Source organism: Chiloscyllium punctatum, chromosome 25 (assembly GCF_047496795.1).
Source record: "Chiloscyllium punctatum isolate Juve2018m chromosome 25, sChiPun1.3, whole genome shotgun sequence".
Taxonomy (NCBI): Eukaryota; Metazoa; Chordata; class Chondrichthyes; order Orectolobiformes; family Hemiscylliidae; genus Chiloscyllium; species Chiloscyllium punctatum.
In genome coordinates, this window is record NC_092763.1 from 13082595 (window position 1) to 13104275 (window position 21681).

Here is a 21681-nt window from a genome sequence, read left to right on the forward strand (position 1 = left end):
AGAAATTCAAACTCTGTTGTGTTTTAGTATCCTGTGGCATGATTTAAACTGGTTAAATTCAAGTTGTTGTCAAAACAGCAACCAACTTCAATATCCATTTCACAGCCAAGTGTTAACATATTTTCAATTTTCCAGTACACTCTGGGACTGCTATCTAGTCATTTTTTTTATTTCAAAATATACTTTAGTCATAGAAATAAATCTTTGGTACCTGTACTATTTGTCATGTTGTTCATAGATATATACATTGCATGTCTTAAATTCAATCTGTTCTTTGTAATGTTATCGAATTTACAGTTATCCTATTTACAGTTCCCTTTATTAACCATCCAGTCTCTTATTATTTAGCTGTGGCTTCAGCGGAACCCACTACTGAGTGGGTGCCCTGTTATGCGATAGCAAAGGAACCTTCTTTAATCCCCAGTTTATGGGGTTACTATTGTCCATTTGACTGTCCTGTATTTGGGGTAGCTGCCTGCATCCCCATGGTGAGCATGAACTGCTGGACCTTCACTGGGCTGAGGTAGCTATCCAGCTCCTCACTGGGGTCATTGAGCCAAGGCAAGGGTCCGCACCGTCCAGTTCTGTGTCTGATAATGGGACTGTCAGAGGATCACAACTTTCAGTTACCTGTAGTTGTGGGGCAGTGGGTACCCCCTGGTTCTCACTGGATGGAGGGTGGACTTCGGGGGGTCCGTTGTTTCCTGGTTGGGAAGAAATGCCCTCCTCTTTATCTATGGCGCTCTGTCTCTTCTTCTGGTGGTGATGACCTTCTTTGCGCCTGTCTTCCTCATCTGAAGAGCCGGCCATTTCTCCCTCGTGCAGCTGTCTTTTCCCCCTTTGCTGGGAGGCTTTCTGGGCCTGGCAGGATTTTCTCTTCCTGTTTTTAACAGGTATCCACTCCTCTGTCTTCTCGATAACCTTCTTCTCCATTGCTTCCATCTGCCCAGCTAGAGCTAGGATCAGCTGCTGTGTCTCTCCGCTGGCTGCTGCTGCCTCCTCCACTCCAGCCTGTTCTTCTTTCTGGGTGCCACCAGACTCAGTTTCCCTGCTGTCTAGGTGGACCTTACTGGTCTTTGGGGGTCCACGGCTGGAGGTGGTAATGCGAGCTATCTGTGCGTAAGTGCCTGCCACCGCCCGCCCCCCCCCCCCCCCCACCCCGGACAGGTCTTGTACATGTGGCCCGTCTCTCCTCACAGGTTGCAGCTCTTTTCTTCCTGACAGTCCTTAGTCAGGTGACCCTCCTGTTTGCAGTTCCTGCAGATGGTCACCTTGCAATCCGCTGTCATGTGTCCCGACTTCCCGCAGGTTCGGCACACTTTCGGCTGCCCTGCATATGTCAGGTAGCCTCTGCTCCCTCCAATTGCGAAGCTCGAGCGTGGGTGGAGGATGTTCCCATTGTCATTGACCCTCAGTGTTACCCTGACCTACCGCTTACTGGTCCAGATCTCAAAGGGGTCGATCACATCGGTGGCTTCTCCCTCAACTTGGACGTACCTTCCCAGGAAGGTCAGGACATCAGCCGCTGGAACATAAGGGTTGTACATATGGATTGTAACAACCCGATCCCTCTGTGCAGGAAGCACACACAATGGGGATGCTGACAAGATGGAAAACGGCGGCTCCCCTTCCTTCTCCTTGAAGACCTTCAGGAGCTGTTCGCACTGCTTCACACTTCTGAAGGTCATATCAAAGTAGCCTGCCCCAGGGAAATCCTGCAAGCAGTACACGTCCGCTGCGGCGAACCCACAGCATCCCAACAGTACTTTCTTAATAAACAGGATGCAGTCAACCGGTGTACGATCCTCTACCTTCTTCACAGTCACCTGGACTGTTTCGAACCCCCTGCCCAGGGCTGCGGGCAGCTGTTGAGGCCATAGCTCTGAGGTTGGCTGGTCCCTGAATTGGCGTTAGGCCGAAGCCAGCATGAAGATCCACCAATAGCAGGTCAGCACAACCAAACGATCCTCCAACGTCCAATCACGATCCAGCGATGATTTCCACTAGCTCTGATGACAATCAACTCAACCCCTGTCCTGATAAGAACAGACACTTGATCATAGCCAAAAGGCCAAGAAACTATCTAGTCATATACACAGGTGCTTGTAATATGTCAGTTCAGAACAGCATTCATGCTCTCTTTTGAAGGTATAGTACATGCCTTCAACTTCATAACACTTTTAACTCATTTCATCTTGGTTTCTTGTCCATTTATGTGAGAGAAAGACTGTGGATAGTAGTTACATCACTGGATTAGTAATATAGTAGTCCAGGCAAATAATTTAGGTAACTAGACCAAATTTATCCATATCAGTGGGTAGAGTTTAAATTCAATAAACGTAAATCTGGAATTGAAAACTAATCTCCCTAATGATCATGAAACTATCATTGTTGAAAAAATCGAACAGATCCAATAATGCCTGTTTGAGAAAGGAATCTGATGTGCCTACCATTCTGAAGTAGGGTCACTGAACTCAAAATGTTAATTCTGTTTTCTTACCAGACCACCTCAATTTCTCCAGTAATTTATGTTTTTTTGTTTTGATTCTTACCTGTTAGATCTACACGTACTCCAGATCAACAGCAATGTGGTTGGTTCTTCAGTACACACTGATGTGGTTTAGCAAGGGAAACTTGAGATGGACAACAAACGTTGACTTTATCAGCAGTGTTCATCCCATGAAAGAATAATGCTAAATAGATTTAAGACAAGGTTTCAAGAACAGAAGTGTGATTTTGATCTGTCTGCATCTCTAACTTCCATCCAACTTCATTTATTTTTTAAAATAAAATAAGTGACTACAAAGGATCCTTGGTTTCTAAACAAGTCGTGCAGATTGAAATTCAGGAATCTGTAAGATTACTTCCCTTATGAAGATTGGATTTTGTTTTCCCTTTGTATCTTAAACTATAAAACTAGCCTAGATAAATGTAGATTGTAATAAAAATGTATTCAGCATGAACTAGATGCAACTAGGAAAATATCATGCATTAAGATTTTCCTCTTTGAATCATACATTATTTAGATATTCTCACAAATTAATAACAAAAAGTCCATGTATCACAATTGTGATTGGCTTAGTATGTACCCCTCTGATGTTGACTGCACAATTATGCGAAGTCGTTTGTTTTACCCTGTGGTAATTCTGTAAACATGCTATGCTTTCAGGTTTGGTACCTAATGATGGTCAGTTTCCAAATGCAATGGGTCTAAAAGCTGAATTTCTCTGTACTGGTCCTATGTGTCGTTATGCTGATGATCTCATTCCAATGTTCAAAGTCATGGCTGGCCCAAATATCTCCAAGTAAGGAAAAAAAACTTAACTAGTAGTCATTATTTCTATTGACTAACAGACCTTTATACTTCACAGAAGAAAGAACAAATGAAAGTCTTGTAAGTGATTTAGAAAAGTTGACTGAAAGTTTGCTCAAGAAATTGTTTTGTGGAATGGTTTTTGAAGGTTGATATATCTGAAAGTTTTGCTGTCAATAATTGGTTTTGCTTGAAGCAGGATTTTACCTTTTTATTGTGTAATGATTGAGATCTATGTAAAGAAAAACCGTAGGGAGAGAACTAGGAGCACAAGGACAGTCTTGTGGAAGAAACATTTTTGTCCCTCCAAAGTTGACCTAAGGTAATGCATGATCGGTATGGAGCATTGGAGTTGTCATGTTGGTGCTTCTTCAATGATAGTATTAGGACGCTAATCCAGTGTTGATGAAGATACAGCATTGTTTGCGAAAAGTAAATATAGTGTATAATCTTGAGTGATGTTCATGTGGTATTACTGTTCTTTCCTGTTTTAGTTGCTCAAGAAACAGGAGAAGTTGCTGTCATAGTAGATAGCCGTGATCATAGATAACAGTATGGTACACTGGTTTTGGGTTGAACGTTGCGTCCAGTGACATGAGCAGTTTTGATCAACAACATTTACTTTCATGCTGTAGGTTCCTTATGTTTGACTATACCTATCCAGTTGAGTGTTTCATCACACTCCTGATTTGAGTCTTTTAAACGATTGCGAGGTTTGCAGGATCAGGAGCTGAACCATTTATATACTTCTACTCTGCTTTTCTTTTTAACTTTTTCATGGGTAATGTCTTTCACTGGCAAAGACAATATTTGTTGTGACATGCTGGCTATATCAAAAGGCAGTTCCAAGTCAGCCACACTGCTGTGGGTTTGATGTCCAATGTTGGCAGATTTTCTTTCCCTAAAGGACATAAGTGAACCAGAAAGATTTTTTTTCCAGCAATTACAGATGATTGTCATGATTATCAGCACTTGGGTTAGCTTTATTTTTCAAATTTATTAATTAAATTCAAATTCCACCAATGGCTATGATGAGATTTGAATCTCTGACCCAGAACATTAACCACTGGGTTATTAGTGCGGTAATATTATCACTACCTCGCACCATCTAGTTGTTTTTAATATGACTGATCAATTCAACGTCTGGTCAATGGTGACCCTTGGAATTTTATTGGTGGTGGACCTGATGGTATTTAATGTCAGGATGAAGTTGGCTTGTCTTCATTTCATTTGAAATGGTAGACTAAGTGTGGAACCAGAAAGGACCCAATATGTTTAATAAGTAGCACTGCAAGAAAATCCTCAGTCAGCACAGAGCACTAAAGGAGGAGCATCTGTATTTTAAAAAGGAGCAGTTGCAACAGTGCATATAACATAGGGAAAGAGCACAAAGGGAAAGTAACTGAATTGAGTAACAAGCTTTTTTTTGTTAACAAAAGCTATCTTCCCTCCGAGACTAAGGTAACAAGGTATGAGGCAATTGATGAGAAGTTGGAGTTGTTTTTAGTTGAAAAGAATGCAAACTGAGCCAGACCAAAGTTTTGTTTGTAAACTAGAAAATTGTAAATTATAGTTTGGTAAAATTAGTAACTTAAGCAAGGTAAACTGTTTAATGCAATTAAAATCTTTAAATTTTCGTTAAGATTCACTAAGAAAATAATAGATCAAACAAATTGATCCATAAGATGAGATAGAAGTAGCTGTGCAAATTGTGTGCTGTAACCACTGCAAAAGAAGGGTGGACAGTATTGTGATTGTGACTGTGAACATTCATATCCGTAGCGTTTGCAGCTGGAGGAATGTCACCTCAGTGTTGTTAAACTGGAGTCCAAGATGTAAACATTGGGATGGGCAACAGTTAACTGGATATTTTGTTTAAGGATACATTCACACCCTTTAGATCTTAAAGGCTCGCCATTGCACAGGTAAAGGAGGATATGACTGTGAAAAAGGTAGGTATGAGGATCTAAACTTCAGAATGAAGGCACCTTGGCTCTTAGCCTTGGCAAAGGTTGTGAATCACTTGCTACACGTTGGATGAGAATAAGAACTGTAGGATGGGCAGGAGGCAATTCAAGTGAGATGAGTAATAAGGAATGTCGTAGAGGATAGTATCATTAGCGCCGTAGAAAATGTTCTCTGCAATCCTAACTCAGTGTTGGTGAGTTTCCTTGTGGGAGGAATAAGAGCATCATCTTGTGAGTAGAGATGAACTTTGGGGAGAATCCTGTTGTTCTGATCCATAAAGGAATCATTGACTTAGGTGAACTAGGAATAATGTTCTGCTGAGAAAGCTTGAGGACTAAAGGTCCAAACTTAAAATACAGAGCCTCAAAGGTAATGATTTGTGTTGTTATGAAAAGGGCATTAGTGACTGAAGTTATATCAAATAAAATTAGAAAAAAGTTAAAACTAAATTCATTATCTGAATTAAACATTTTTCAACAAATTAGAAGAACTAATAGCAAAGAAAAAAATAGTGTGTATTAATAGCAACAGCAAAAGCATGGTTATGAGATTTGGAATTAAAATGTCCAGGATAATTTTTAGAAGAGGTAGGTAAAAGGGAAAAGCAGGAAGGGTAGCTGTAAAGGATTGGATGACTGCAGTAAATAGAAGGGATCTTCAGTTTGAAAATGAAGTACCCTGTAGTAACTTTGAGTATACACAAAGCAAGAATCAGAAAAAAACATTGAGGAGGTGCCTATGAACAACTCCCTTAAACAAGACTTCTGGTGTAGGACAGACAATAAATCAGGAAATTAGAAGTGCATGTAACAAGTGTAGCGTAGTAATCATAAATTTTCATATTCTTTTAGACTGAACAAACAAAAATTACAGGAAAGGTGTTCAGCAATTTCGCACGTTTTTTTGCTTTGGGCAGGCCCTTGACATTTTCCTGCAGATGTGCATGTGTGGTATCTTGAAGGAACAGACTTGTGCATGACCTCTGGGGAATGTTTGGGTTGGAGGCCACAAGCTTAGAGGGAAAATTGGTGTGGAATTAATGAAATGTATATGTTTTGATTTGTATCATAATGATGAGGAATCAATTAAAAGAACAAGTTATTTTGGATCTTGTATATTGCAGTAAGGAAAGGTTAGTTACTAATCCTGTTGCAAAGGGCCATTGAGAGCAGTGTGACCATAGTATGGTAACATTTTATATTAAGATTAACAAGTTATCAAGTTTGAAACTAGGATCAAAAGCAAACAATGCAAGTATGAGAGATAAGTGAGCCAAGATGGATTTGGAAACTACAGTGCAAGTTGTGACAGACAAGTAGCAATTAAAGAATTAAAACATTATTTATAACAAACGTAAGTCTGTTCAGGCAACTCACACAAAATTGTGCCCAACTGTGGTTAACAAGGAGAGTTAAAAGATCATATCATACCAAACAGACTTTGTGTTGCTAAAAAGTGTAATAGGTCTGAAGAGTAGGACAATTTTAGAATTCAGTAAAGCAAAACAAACCAAGAAATTGATAAGTGAAAAAGGATTTTATTAGCATAAATTTAAGTCTCAAGCATTCAGTGGAGGTAGATGTGGATGTATTAACAGCACAGACAGATGAATAAAATTGGGGAGTAAGGAAATAGCAGACACATTAAAGTAATGTTTTGGATCTGTCTTCATGGTGCAAGTTTCAAAATTATTCCTGAAATAATGAGGGACCACCAAGGATCTCGCACGAATGAGGAATTTGAAGAAAAAAATACAAGTAACGAAATAGTATTGGAGAAATTTATGGGATTAAGTGGGAGCAAATCCTCTGGACCTCATAGTCTGCATCCAAGAGTATTAAGAGTTTCCTGACGGCTTGCATGCATTTGTCATAATCCAGAATTCCTTTGATTCTCGATCAGTTATCAAGGATTGGAAGGTGACAAACATAATCCTGCTATTTATGAAAGGAAGAGAAAATGAGGATACATGTGCTACTTCTCCTAACGTTAGTAATAGAAAAAAAGTTAGAATATATTATTGAATTAACTTGATTGTCACATTGATTGAAGTGATAGCAAGGCACTCTGAAAATAATAACTTAGATTAAGCCAAATCAACATGAATTTATGAAAGGAGAATCATATTTGATAAATATAAATATAAATACATATTTTCAAGATGTAGCTATTAAATGGATAAGGGGGAATCAGTGGTTTAATGTATTTAGATTTTTAGGAAGTATCCAGTGAGGTGCCATACATGCGGCTACTACTCAGCATTAGACCTCATGGGTTTGGGACAGGTTAATAGATGAAGATTTTAATATATGAAATGCATGCAGGTTGAAACTAGTGTAGCACTAAAAAGATTAGTCGTTGGATATCGGGTATATGCAATCTACTTGAATACCTTTGAATTAGATTTCTGAATGTTATTACAACATTTGTGGTTAAACCCTTCTGCTAATTAAACCAAACTCTTACACAAGCTCACCTCTCCTTGTAATCTGGTAAAGTATGAGTGTTGGAGAACTACCCAAATTCCACTATTTAACAAAAATATCAATTTATTCTTTAACTCTAAAAGTGAACATTAAACAACAGCTATTTTACAACTCTAAGCGTCCTTTCTCTTAAAGATTTGTTATCTACCTCCCACTCTCTAACAATATACCGATCCAATAAAGTCCCTATTAAATTTATAGCAACTTAGCTGCTGTCTGGTTTTGAAAACTGTCTTTTCTGGTGTCGGTCTTCCTCTGTTTGTAGATATTCCCGGGTTGTCTTCAGTCTTCTGCTGCAAAGGTGTTTCATATGAAAAATTATCTATGACAGAGTGTGGTGAATAGCAGTCTTTCAACGGCAGTTGGCCAACTGTCCAAAATTCCTACTTTTTTGTACCCAAACATCGGATTGTGTCATTCATTCAATATTTTCATAACAGTAAAATTCAAATTCGATTGGGTTTTAGTCTCTTGGGGCATAATTTAAACTGATTAAATTCAAATCGTGGCCAAAACAACCAGGGTATCTAGTTTAAAGCCAAATGTTACATATTTTCAATTTTCCAGCACACACTGTGACTGCTAATCAATCACATGATATGTGCTTGCCAGCTTTCAGCTTTCACTCTCTTGAAGGTACAGTACACCCCTTCAACTTCATAACAACGTCATGTATCGAAATTCACTGATGCTGCACAGGTAGGTGAGGAGATGGAAGATATCAATAGATTCGGATGAGTGGACATGAACACAGCTGTTGGGATACATTGTGATAAAATGTGAAGTTATCCAAAGGATTGTTGTGGCCCAACCTTTGTGCAGTTTTGGTTCCTTAAGGAAGGACAGAACAGACTTATCCTTGAAGTGTGGCAAAAGTTCATGTGTGTGGTTCCTGGGATAAAACTATTGTTCTCTGAGAAAATATAATAGTTTTCAATATTCAACAAGTAGATTATCCACAACTGAAAGACTGTCCAGTGTTGTTCTATTAATCTGTTCCCTATTTGTAACCTGGAATGCTGGTATGTGTCCTGATTTAGAATTTTTGAAATTGTTGATCTTACTTTGCTATCTGGAAAAAAATATCTGTTGACAACTTTGAAACATTTATATAAAAGTTGATTTAACACTGATAAGGCTATCTGAGATTTCAATAGAATTTGTTTATTGTTAAACTACCTTGAGCTCTATGGAATATTAAATTGTCAGAACTCTTCATCCTGAATAACATGTTTGATTTTTGTATTGTAAAAGGGTGAAACTTGATGAAGAGGTTTATATTAAGAAAGTGAAATTCTATTCCATGGAACACGATGGAGGATCTCCATTCCTGTCCAAAGTGGACAAAGAACTGATTCATGCTCAGAGAAGGGTATGTTGAGGACTTGATTCCAACAGTAATGAACTGTTGTTTGTATTTTCAGAAGGTGTTGCCCATGCTTTCTTGTCCTTGAGTAGAAAAATTGTTCCTGGTTTCCCTCTTGATTGACTTCAGAATCTCACCCTTGAGTAGTGACTGCTATATTTCCACCATTAGCATCTCATTAAAAGAACCAACTTGCTGTAGTTAAATCCCACTTCCAATTCTCCTCTCCTCCACTGATAAATTAGGTGGTGCAATTCCTGACAGATTAAACAGATTGGGCACATACCAGCTGCAGCTCACCTCATGCATGTTCCAGCCATTATTTAATTGTATCTTCACAATAACATCCCCACATGATCCACAACCACTATCGTCTTTGATCCTTCATCCACACCAATCCATGTCAACAAACCACGTCTTGTCTGCTCTCAGGCCAACTACGTTCCTTACCTCAGTTTCTCATGCCTTCAGTACCACTTTGAGCTGATGGATGCTGCAAAATATTGCATTTTAGTAAAACAAACAAAGGCAGGACTTACACAATTAATGGTAGGGCCCCTGGGTAGTGTGGTAGAATAGGGAAACCTAGGGTTTTAGGTACGTAATTCTTTGAAATTTGCATCACAAGTGGAGAGGGTAGTTAAGAAGCTGTTTAGTACGTTTGCCTTCATTGCTCAGACCTTTGAATACAAGAATTGGGATGTTATGTTGAAGTTATACAGGACATTAGTGAGACCTCTTCTGGAATACTGTGTGCAGTTCTGGTTGCCCTGTTACAGGAAGGATATTAAATTGGAATGGATTCAGAAAAGGTTTACCAGGATGTTGCCAGGGATGGAAGATTTGAGAGGCTGGATAAGTTGGGACTTTTTTCACCAGAGCATGATGGGTGACCTTAGAGGTCAATATAATCAGGAGGGGTGTAGGTAAGGTGAATAGCAAGGTCTTTTCCCTAAGGTGGGGAGTTCAAAACAAACAGGCATATTTTTAAAGTGAGAGGAGAAAATTTTAAAAAGGACGAGTGGCAACTTTTTTTACACAGTGGTTTGTGTGTGGAAAGAACTACTAGAGGAAGTGATGGTTGCAGGTAGTTACATTTAAAAGACATTTGTTTAAGTAAATGAACAGGAAAGATTTGGAGGGATATGGACAAACATAGGCAAGTAGGACTAATTTAGTTTGGGAACATGGTCGCTGTGGACTAGTTGGACTTGAAGGGTGTGTTTCCTTGCTGTATGACTCCAAAACTTTATGAACCTGCTTCCACCGCCTGTGACGCAGGACTCCAAAGTTGCTTAATATTTGGCAAAAATGTTTCTCCCCATCTGTTCTTAATGGATAAATTCTAATTTGATAACAGTGCCTTCCAATTCTGAACCGACCCTAGGAGGAATAGCTTCCACGTCAACCTTGTCAAGACTATTCAGGATCTTGTATGCTTCAATCAAGCCACATGTCACATTTATAAACTCCAATGGAAACAAAGCCACCGTGCCCAACTTATCTTCATAAGACAACCCACTCATTTTCAGGTATCGATCCAGTAAATTTTCCCAGAACTTCCTCCAGTGTATTCGCATCCTTCCTTCAACAAGTAGACCCAAACTGCACACAGCATTTGAGATGTGTTCTCACCAGTACCCTGTTCACATGAAACAAAATATATTTAAGGTAAATTCTTCTTGTAAAAACCTATTAGCCATCTTTAATACATGCTGTACTCAACGTAATGTTTTTTGTGACTCATGCATTAGAGCAGCAATATCCTGCACCTTGAAATTTTGCTGTCATTCTCCATTTTTTATGAGTGTTACAGACGTATCCAGAACGTATTCCCATCTCTAATTACTATATAACTGAATGACTTGTTAACAGTCAACCATATTGCCTTTTTATTTAATTCACTTTTAGGCTGTGGGCATGCAGACTAGGCTAGCATTTATTGTTTGTCCCTAGTTGCCATTGTGAAGACTGCCCATTTGAACCACAGCATCCAAATGGTGTAGGTAAACCCTCAATGTTGTTAGGGACTGAATTCCAGGACTTTAACCCAATGACACTGAAGGATTAGTGATATATTTCCAAGTCACGATGGTGGGTTGCTTGCAGGGGAACTTGCAGGTAGTGTTCCCATGTATCTGCTGCGTTTGTCTTTCTAAATGGAAATGGTTGTGCATTTGGAAGGTGCTGACAAAAGGGACTTTGGTGAATTTCTGTCATGCATCTTGTCAATGATGCTCGTTACTGCTACTGAGCATCAGTGATAGAGGGAGTAGATGTGGTGTCAGTCAAGTGGGTTGCTTTGCCTTGGATGCTGTACATTGGGAGGATTTTATCACACTCCTGCCTTGTAGATGATGGACAAGCTTAGGAGAGTTGAGAGGTGAGTTACTCACTGCAGGGTTTCTAGCCTCTGACCTACTCTTGTAGCCACTGTATTTATATGCTAGTCCAATTAAGTTTCTGTTCAGTGGTACCACCCAAATTGTTGATGACGATTCACTGATAGCAAAGTCATTGAATGTCAAAGGATGATGGTTAACTTGTGTCTTCTTGCACTTGGCCATGCTTGGCATTTTTGAGGTACATCCGTTACTTGTTTGCAGTTGCATATATGCTTTACCAAGTAGTTTCCTTCCCTCAAAATTGGTTAACCAGATGGGTATTTACCATGATCTAATGGTTACCATTGGACGAGCTTTGAATTGCAGTCCCCAGGATTTAAGTCTGGGACTCTGTATTGCTAGAGTAATGATATTATCATTATGCTGCTGCCTCTCTTAAAATTGATAAGAACTGCTGAAAAATAAGTTTGTGATACTTTGAACTTTTATTCTTCCTGCCAAAGTGAGCATTTTCCCACATAACACTCATCTGCCATACTTTTGCACACTTGCTTAGCCTTTCTGCAACTGTCTGCAAACTCTGGTACAGAGTCATAAACTGGCATCCTTTTTTTCAGAATTTAATTGGGGCAAATTTCTGCTGATTATGGATAAGAAATATGATAATTTAGTAGCAGTGGTAGAATTGCGAGTGATGGCATTGTAGAGCTATATTGTAAGTGTTCTTGCGAAAAATAACATTGTACCTTCCAATATCACTGCAAGGTAGTGTGTAGATGAGCAATAGGAATCATTGGGGGAATACAGTGTGCTTCACTGTGTAAAAGACTGCAAACAGCTTGAAGAATGACAAGGGAATGTTGACTATTGCAATCATGTAGGATGTCATTTGTGACTTTGGTACTGTCAGGAGGAGGTAACCTGACTGAATTCAGACAGAGTTCTGAGACAGCAGAATGGATTTAAGAGATGCTATGTTCAACGACTCTGGAAGAGGAAAGGAAGTTGGAGATGGGCCTGTGGATCACGAGTGTTCCTTTTCACGTGTAACTATAGACAATTTAAGAAAGTTAAGTGATTTATCAAATTTCTCCTACATTGTCATTGTACATGGTCTGATATTTTGCAATTTGGCACAGTTTGTCTTTAGTTATTTATTTATAAATTATATAAGAACTTACCCAAACATTTTGAAGGATATAATTTAACACTCCTACAGTTACATACTCTTTGGCTAACAAGTATTTCTTATTTACTCTCTGCTTACCATCTGGCAGTGTGAATCTTGATGCTACATATTTAATGCTTTTGTGCATTATTTTGCCATTTTTCAGCTAACTGAATATCTTGAAGTGCAGTTTGGTGTTCAGGTACAGCAAGTTCAGATCCACAAGATGAAGTACGCTTTCCAGATTTGGTCAGCAATGATGACTGCCTCAGAGGCTGATGGCAAGGTATAGTTGTTTATTTTTGATATTTGAAGAATTTATAGTATTTACTTGCTTTCCTTGTTGGAAGAAACTCTGAAGTCAAACTTTTTACACTTGAATTTCCAACATTCATTTTTATGATAATCTGTCCCCAAAATTTAAACAAAGGCCCTTATTTTCTGACAGCCATGCAACCATTATTCCAACATTTATGTGAGTTCTGCAGAGGGACCTTGCAGAATCCCCATCATAGTACTCTGAAGGAATTGCCCAGGCAATTGAAGATTTTGTTGGCCAATCCTCTATGCCTGGAATCCTCTCCTCTATTTAACTCAGATTTCAGACAATTTTGATGAAATTAAGTAAAATAGTGACTAGATAAAATGCATAGTCTAACTCCAATGTAATTATTCAACATACTCAATACATAGTCCGTACACCAATTTCCAGCACTACATCCCCAGACCCCACGCTTACCGGACTCTGTCCCGGGGTAGTTGAGTCCCAGTACTCCCTTCCCCTACTCAGCCCTCAACAAACCTTATTTTCCCTGCTGCTGGACCAAACCTGATGCCCCTCCACCCCTCCAACTTCTCACATTGCCTGACACCTACCCCCTTATCTTGCTCTACGTTTTATTTTACTTCCGCATTGCAGAGTTTGAGCCCCCATCACCCAGGCCAGCCCACACTGACCCCCCACCACACCCCTTCTCAAACCCATACCCAAACTGTGAAGCTAACAGCATCCATGCCCCTCCCCATGCAGGCAAGAAGGGCCAGAAGACTCCAGACCCAATTTTTCCCATTCAGCCCCATCTACTCTAACCCCACGGCATTACTTTATTTGGCCACCTTATTCATTTGGCATCCTAGTCACCTAGCACCCTGCCACTTGCCCACCTGGTACTCCACTTACCTGGCCAACTATCCTTATTCATTTGGCCTCCTACACCTGGCAACCTGACCAGCCGATAGTCCAGAATTCTGTTTACCTGGCATACTACTCTCGCAGCTCCCTATCCTAGCACCCCGACATTGCACGCAGCCAATGTACTAACTGTTTGACTGCAGCTGTCAAAATGGCTGTCAGGATTTTTAAGTTTCAAATACAGCAGCTGACAGCAGTGAAAAGGGGGCATGGTTTGTCTGTCTTCCCCATCCCTGACAATTCTGTCCTTTCAGACATGTGGAGCTCCCTACCTGCATTTTTTTTAAAAAAGGACTTTTGCTACTGTTTGGAAAATCTGGCCTGTAGTTAGTTCCTTGATCTTTTATTTCACTTTTTGGGTTGAACTCAGCATCCTGTTTGACTTGGAAATGATCATGTGGTATAAAGATCACCACAAAGATCATCTATTTCATTACCAGTACATTGCATACGTTTAGCTTTATCTAGTGCATTATTGTTGAAACCTTGATCCATACTTTTTCTTTTATACTGACACCTCTGTTTGTGGAGTGCCTGACTGAATATTCTATACTTTGTCCTTTTTTAAATTTGGGTTTGCCAATAGTAGCCAAATGTATTTTTCTCGAAATAAATCTCTGTGGAGTACACCCATTTTCTTTCTCTCTCCTGCATATGAATAGGAGAGTTAGGAGTATTTAGAAGGATAGATATTTATACTTCCATATTTCCAACTGTATTCATTTGCTTTAAATCTTTGCTAAATAGGTTGCTTCTGGTTGATGGATGTCAACCCTAATGTGTGTGAAGTATTTAGCCATATTGGTAAAATGGATAAAACACTCCAATTTATGTTATGGTCAGTAGGGTATGGAACTAAGGAGGGAGACAGTGCATTCCTTTAGCCTTTGTTATAACGTTGATTTGTATAAATTTCCACTCTAGCAGGGGGTTAAATGTGTTGTGGAGGATATGTAGAAAGTTGATTAATTTCTCTGGGCATCTGGCATTTGACAGGTCTTTGAGCACTTCCCAATTGACTGAGTCAAATGCCTTTGTCAGATCGTTGAAGGCCATGTAGAGAGGCTGGTTGTGCTCCTGGCATTTCTTTTGGAGTTGCCAGTCAGTGAATATTATGTCCATAGATCCATGGTTGTGTCAGAAGCTACACAGGCTTTCAGGAAGGATTTCCTCAGACAGGGAAAAGGTGCCTTGTGAGGACTTAGGTTATGGTCTTCCAGGTGTTAGAGAGCAAGAGGAGTCCTAAGTAGTTCTCACGGTCCACTTTGTCTCCCTTCTTCTAGATCGTAGTGATGGTATAACCCCTAAGATTTGCAGGGATTTCTTCTTTGTACAGATTTTCGGGAACAATTGATGGAGATGATTGGTAAACTGGTCTTTTCCAGAATAGTGGGCAGTGTTAAGTGGGATACCACTGGGAGCAGTGCCAGGACTTCAGCTATTCAAAATAATATTGATTTGGATATGGGAATTAAATGTAATATCTCTAAATTTGCAGATGACAAAGCTGGATGGGAGGATGAGCTGTGAAGAGCATGCAGTATCATTCAGATAAATTGAGTGGGCAAATGCATGGCAAATGCTGAATAATCTGGATAAATGGGACATTATCCATGTTGGTCACAAAAACAAGAAGACCAATTATTATTGGGCTATAAACTAATAGCACATTGAGACCCGAGTGTCCTTGTACAACAGTCACTGAAGTGGTCAAGAAAGAAAATTGTATTTTAACCTTAATAGGAAGAGGATTTGAATACAGGAGCATGGATGTCTTGCTGCAGTTATACAGGGCCAAAATGAAGCCATACCTGTAAAATTGTGTAGTTTTTCCCTCCTTATCTGAGGAAGGGTGCTTTTGCTATAGAGGGAGTGCAGCGAAGCTTTACAGGACTGACTTTTGAATAGTTGCATCAGAATGAGGGGAGATCTTAATGAAACCTAGAAAATTCTAACAGGACTACAGAGGAGCCTCGATTATCCGAAGAACATGGACGTGGAGTATTTTGTTCAATTAATTAAATTCCAGATAATCGAATGCCAGTTGACATTGTTAAGCCAAACATTGAGACCTTGCTATTTTGTCGGATAATCCAATATTTGGATAATCAAATGCTGGATAACGGAGGTTTCTCTGTATATAGTATATGTAGAATGAATATTCCTAATGGAAGGCATGTCAACAACTAAGGGTCACAGACTGCATGCCCTCTAATCTGCATGCAGCCAAGCATTCTGATGTTCTGCGCATGGCAATCTGTGTCAGAAAACCAATCACAACAGTGACTTCAGTTCCAGAGGTCACTGCCAGAAAAAGACCTTGTAGACCCTTGCAGCAAATAAGAATATTGGAGCCAACACTGGTCATATTGTAAGGATGCAGGGTAAACCATTTCTGACTGAGATGAGAATTTCTTCACCCAGAGTGTAGTGAGTCTGTGGAATTCATTACCACAGAAAGCAGTTGAGATCAAAATATTGTCTGATTTTTGGAAGGAGCTGGGTATAGCACTTGGTGATCAAAGGATATTGGGGCGGAAAGCAGGATTAGGCTATTGAGTTGGCTGATCAGCCATCACTATTATGAATAGTGGAGCCAACTTAAAGGGTGGAATAGCTTACTCCTATTCTGTGTTTGTGATATGGTACAAAATACCAAGGATGCTGGAAATCTGAATTAAAGATAGAAATTGCTGGAAATACTCAGCAGACCTGACAGCCTCTGTGGAGAAGGAAACAAGCTGGCAGTTCAGGTTGATTACCTTTTCATCAGAACCACGTTGAATACTTACAAATATTTTCAATTGTTGTTCTACATTGATAGCTAATATTCTGTTTTTTTCTTGAAAGTTGTATCCAAATCATTAATTTATTAAGTTACTTTACATTATGCTTATGTTCTTCTTTATTATTATGTCATGGTTATTATGGTTATGTTTATTGTGCCTAGATATTCTAGATAGTGGCAAGTCTTCCCCTGTTGAGCCTTTATTTTGGGGTTAGGAAAAAGTCCTTAGATACATTGAGAACTCCATCAAATTACCCATTTTATTTCCTTGATTTTCTCTTGACAAATGAATATTGAAGTAGTTGAAATTCCTTCCATTACTTTTTTTTTAACCCAGTCTCCTTTCTTGTCTACCTCTCTTCTATTCAATGGCCTATATGCCACATCTGTTAATTTGATTAATTCTTTATTGTTGTTTATTTCTGTCAGTGCGTATGGTTTCTTTTTTGGTCTTTATGAAAACTCTCTCACATTTTTACACTGTCATTGTACATCCATAATAAGTGCAGCAACTCCTTGCCCCTTTTCTTTATATCTTCTAAATACTTTGCAGCCTGCCATGTTTTGTTCCCAGTCCTTTACTTTGTCATGCTGCTGTAATCCCTAGTATACCTGTTTTCTCTCAGCATGATTGTCTCCAGCATACCTATTTTGCAATGGACTCTGTGTGCTTTACTATATGGGCAGTTCACTTAATCTTCATAGGATAGTCTTCACTTTATAATGCACCATTGTTTTAGATTCTTCTTCACGAATTCTTCTTTTTACTTTGGTATATTTGTCTTCTCTTATTTTGCTCTTCGCTATGCTCTTCTTTGCTGTTTAATTTATGTTAATGCTATTCACATTTCTGGTAGATACCTCCTTACATTTTATTGTCTAAACTTTTTGAAACTTCCCTACTTTCCATTTTTGCTAGAACATGGATCCCATCCTTGTACCAGAACTGGTGCAGTGTCTCATGAAAAGGAACTCCTCTTCCCACATCAGATCTTTGGCTTTGTTTCAATTCTCCTAATATGTCTTTGTGAATCTGCATCTGGGATCAGACAGTAATCCAGCCTGTATTTTTAAGTTTAAACCTAATTCTTATCACTTTCAACAGGAAACACTTCACACAGTGTGATAAAAGTTTGCAATTCTCTTCCATAAATGACAATTGATGTCAAATTGATGGATGCTTGCCAACATTTTACTGTGCAAAACTTGGTACAGATCCAACTTCAAATTTTATGATGATTGGAGTTTTGTGATTGGAGATTTTTCTTGTGTAATTAAGTTGACTCTCCCATTAGTCAAAACTGCAAACTGAGAAATCAGATTACACATTTAAATATAGTACATTACTTTAACAGGAATTCAAGTCTTTCAAAGATTTGATGGCAGATGGTGGGAAGGAGATAAAACCATTGTGGGAGCTAATGAAAAAGGTTCTGGGGATATCACCACACACATTTCCTGCAATAGGTAATGTATACCTTGACAGAATGCAAAGTGTTATAATTGATACATTAAAATACAATTACACTACTTAGTTTATATTGTTGTAAAACTTGTTCATAACTTTTTCATTGAGATACTATGTTTGTAGTATTCAAGATTTTAGAAGTACTCAGACTGTACAGTTGCCTTCCTAAGACTGAAATTTTTCAAGTGAACACAGATATTTGGATAATCATAGCATAAGGAATTTACTGTCAGAATGAAATGCTGTGCAGTTTGGCTGCTGATTTAGAATGCAGGACATCAAGCAGTGTAACCCATCAAACTAGTATCTTAGTTTATCAATACTGATTTGAAATCTGAAGGCAGAAAATATCCAATTGAATTAAATATGCCATCACTTTTTAAAAAAAACTAAGACTGTGGGTATAGCTGGCAAAGCCAGCATTTGTTGGCCATCCCTAGTTGCCCTTGAACTGATTGGCTGTCTTCGCCATTTCAGAGGATCGTGAAGCATCAATCACATTGCTGTGGGTCTGTAGTTGCTGTTAGGCCAGGTGAGGTAAGGACGATAATTATCCATGCCCAAAGGACATTAGTGAATCGGATCAGATTTTGTAATGGTTGCCACTTACTTTAGTAGCAACATTACATTACAAAATTTGCTTTTAAGTATTTGCCATGGTGTGAGTTAAACCCATGTCTATCAAGCATTAGCCTGGGCCTTTGGATTACCAGTCCAATGATATCTCTCATGTACCTCTGCCTCCACACAAGTGAGTCTGTTTGCTGAATGTGCTCCATACTGGCTTTTTAAGCGTACTGTTGGAATCAACTGTTTTAGTGAATTTGGATATAGTAGAAGTCTTCCAGTCATGAAGTATCCTACAAACATGTTGGGAATTCTGCCCTTGCGCCTTGGTCTGTCTCTGCAGCCTTAAATAGTAATTGTCACTTCCATTCTAAGGTCAAGATGTTGACAAACCACAAGATTGGCTCATACCTTGAGAAAATCACCTGCACATTGCAGTCCAATAACATTTATTTCAATGTATTGTTTATTGAATGCTTTGGTAATTCCACCCTTGCTACATTATCTATAAATATGTTCTTATTCAAAATACTATGGGTATGTGAAACTGGCTCAGGAGGCATGAAGTCATTATTTGCATAGCTAAATGTGAATGTGGTGTTATGGAATTTTTTTCAGTCGACAGAAATAATACAGAAGAAAAGTAGAAAAAAAGCATGTTTATTTCCAGTTGGAAAGCTTTGAAGACATTTTATGGGAGAAGTGAACTGAAGGGGAAAATATAGCTGTTTTAGAGAACCTGGAGAAAGTTCTGTGGAATTTGCAGTTTTTCATTAACTAAAAGGACATTTTGTCTGTTTTTTTTCACCTTTGACTTGACGGACCAGTACTAAAGAATTTGGAAGATAAATTGTGAAGTAAAAATAATGGTCATGGGAATGGTAATATTGGATAGTATCGTGAAGAAGATTGACACTGTTCTTTCAGCAACTCACGAAAATCTAGGAGACTCTGTTGTACATCCAATATCTGGGTTCAGTATGTCTGCTCAGGACTTCAAAGGAATTTGATGTTGGAGAGTGGTGATTCAGTAGGTACCAGTAACACAGCAGGACAAAGATAAAGATTCTACATAGTCAAATGACAAGCTCGGCACCAAATTAAGAAGCAGAATTTCAAATTAATAATCTTTTTATTACTTGAACCACTTGCGAATTGGGATGGGCTAAATAAAATTAAAGAAGTGAATGAAGGCTCAAACTTCTATTGGGTGAAGTGAGGTCTGCTTGATGGACACTATTCTAAGTACTGGGGAAAGTGACATTTATACTTTTGAGATGGTTGAAGTGTGCTAGGACTGGTGTTCTACCAAGTTGTGTAACTAGGGAAGACGAGAAGGTTTTAAACTAAATAGGTTTTAGAGACAAAAGATCATATTTTGAAAGTTAAGATACTTCAAAAAGTAGAGAAGATAAGTGAGCAGTTCTAATACTGGAAATGATAAGCAGACTAAACGTCAGCTAATTTACAACAGTTTAATAAAAGGGTAAAACTGAAACCTTTATATCTGGAATGCATGTAATATATAAAACAAAACAGATGAACTGAAAGAATACAGAGAAATAAATTTGATCTGATGGCCATTATGGGGATATTGCTGCAGGATAACAGATTGGAACATTTCAGAAGGTGAGATAAGGCGGAGATGTAATTCTGCTTAATTAGTGGTCGTGTTAGTACAACAGAAAGGGATGAACTAAGTTCAGGAAACCAAGCTGTAAAAATGGTTTGGGTAGTGAACAGAAACATGGGCAAGGCGTTGCTTGTGAGAGCAGTGTACAGGACCCCAATCAATAACCCCAGTGGAGTAGAACATAAAGGAAGAAATAATGGAAGTTGTCAGACAGATGTTGTGAGAAGCGCAGATTCTGGAAAGTATGGAGAATTCAGGTGAGCAAAAGCAACCATGATAAGTTCATAAAATCTTTTAAGGATAGTTTTAGAATAGCATGTTCTGAAGTCAACCATAGAGAAGTTACTTTAGAGCTGCATCGTGCAGCAAGATGGCATTAATTAATTTTATAAATGGGAAGGTGTCTATAGGAAGCAGTGATTACAAAATAATTGACTTTTACATTTGGTTGAAGGGACAAAAGGGTGGGTCCAAAACAACTGTTTTATATAGGGCAATATTGAGGTCATGAAGGCAGACTAAGTTTAAGTGCATTACAACAAGTGATGGTTAAGGAATATGCTAATAGAAATGTAATGACAGATATCTATGGGGATATTTCAGATTATAGAGAAGAGAAAAACAATCCAAGGGGAGTACCCACCATCAGCAGTTTAAACTAAGGAAAATTAAGGCTGTATCAAACTAAGCATTTGCACAATGGATGGCAGGTCAGAAAATTGGACACAATTCTTTAAAAAAGTGAAGAATGAATAAAAGATGAATTGGGATGGAATTAGGCTGAGAAAAAGCTAGCCAGATATATGGGAAAAGCTATTTGGAGTTTGTACTTAATAGTGGGAAAAACATGTGAGCTTGGATCATATGGTGATTGAGTCTGGAAATTCTACAGGTTATTTGCATTTGCCTTCATGCAAGAAAGGAAGGGTGGTGGGATAGCTTAGTTAGTATGAGATTGAATAAGTACAATAGCGAGAAATGATTTGTACTGAAAGTTGCAGAATCCAAAAAGTGGAAGTAAGGAATAACAAGGGGAAGAAGACACTGGTTAAAGAAGTCTGTAGGCACCTCTAGGAGCTGTCTTGTAGGTTAGATAATAAGTTGGGAGATAATGAGAGTTTGTATAAAGAAAAAATACAGTACATTAATGCGAGAAGATTTTAATCATTTTCCAGTTTGGGAAAATCAAATTGACAGTTAGCCATTAGGAAGAATTAGTAGTGTGTTGACAGTTAGCCATTAGGAAGAATTAGTAGTGTATTTGAGATAATTTCCTGGAACATGTTGCAAATTCAACTAGAAATTGAGCCATCTTGGATCTGGTAATGTGTAAATATGTAAGTTTACGAAAGTATCTCAGTAAAATCTTAAAACTTTAAGGGTGATT

General features: G+C 38.6%; 1 protein-coding gene across 1 annotated transcript in view; it reads left to right on the top strand.

The window, feature by feature from the left end:
- The window catches only part of faah2a (fatty acid amide hydrolase 2a), a 46202-nt gene that overhangs the window by 17365 nt on the left and 7156 nt on the right, over positions 1-21681 (top strand). Inside the window, exons 6-9 of the mRNA XM_072594695.1 lie at positions 3170-3305; positions 9022-9139; positions 12813-12932; positions 17982-18093. Of these exons, the coding sequence (XP_072450796.1) occupies positions 3170-3305; positions 9022-9139; positions 12813-12932; positions 17982-18093 (486 nt within the window). The remainder of the gene's footprint in view (positions 1-3169; positions 3306-9021; positions 9140-12812; positions 12933-17981; positions 18094-21681) is intronic.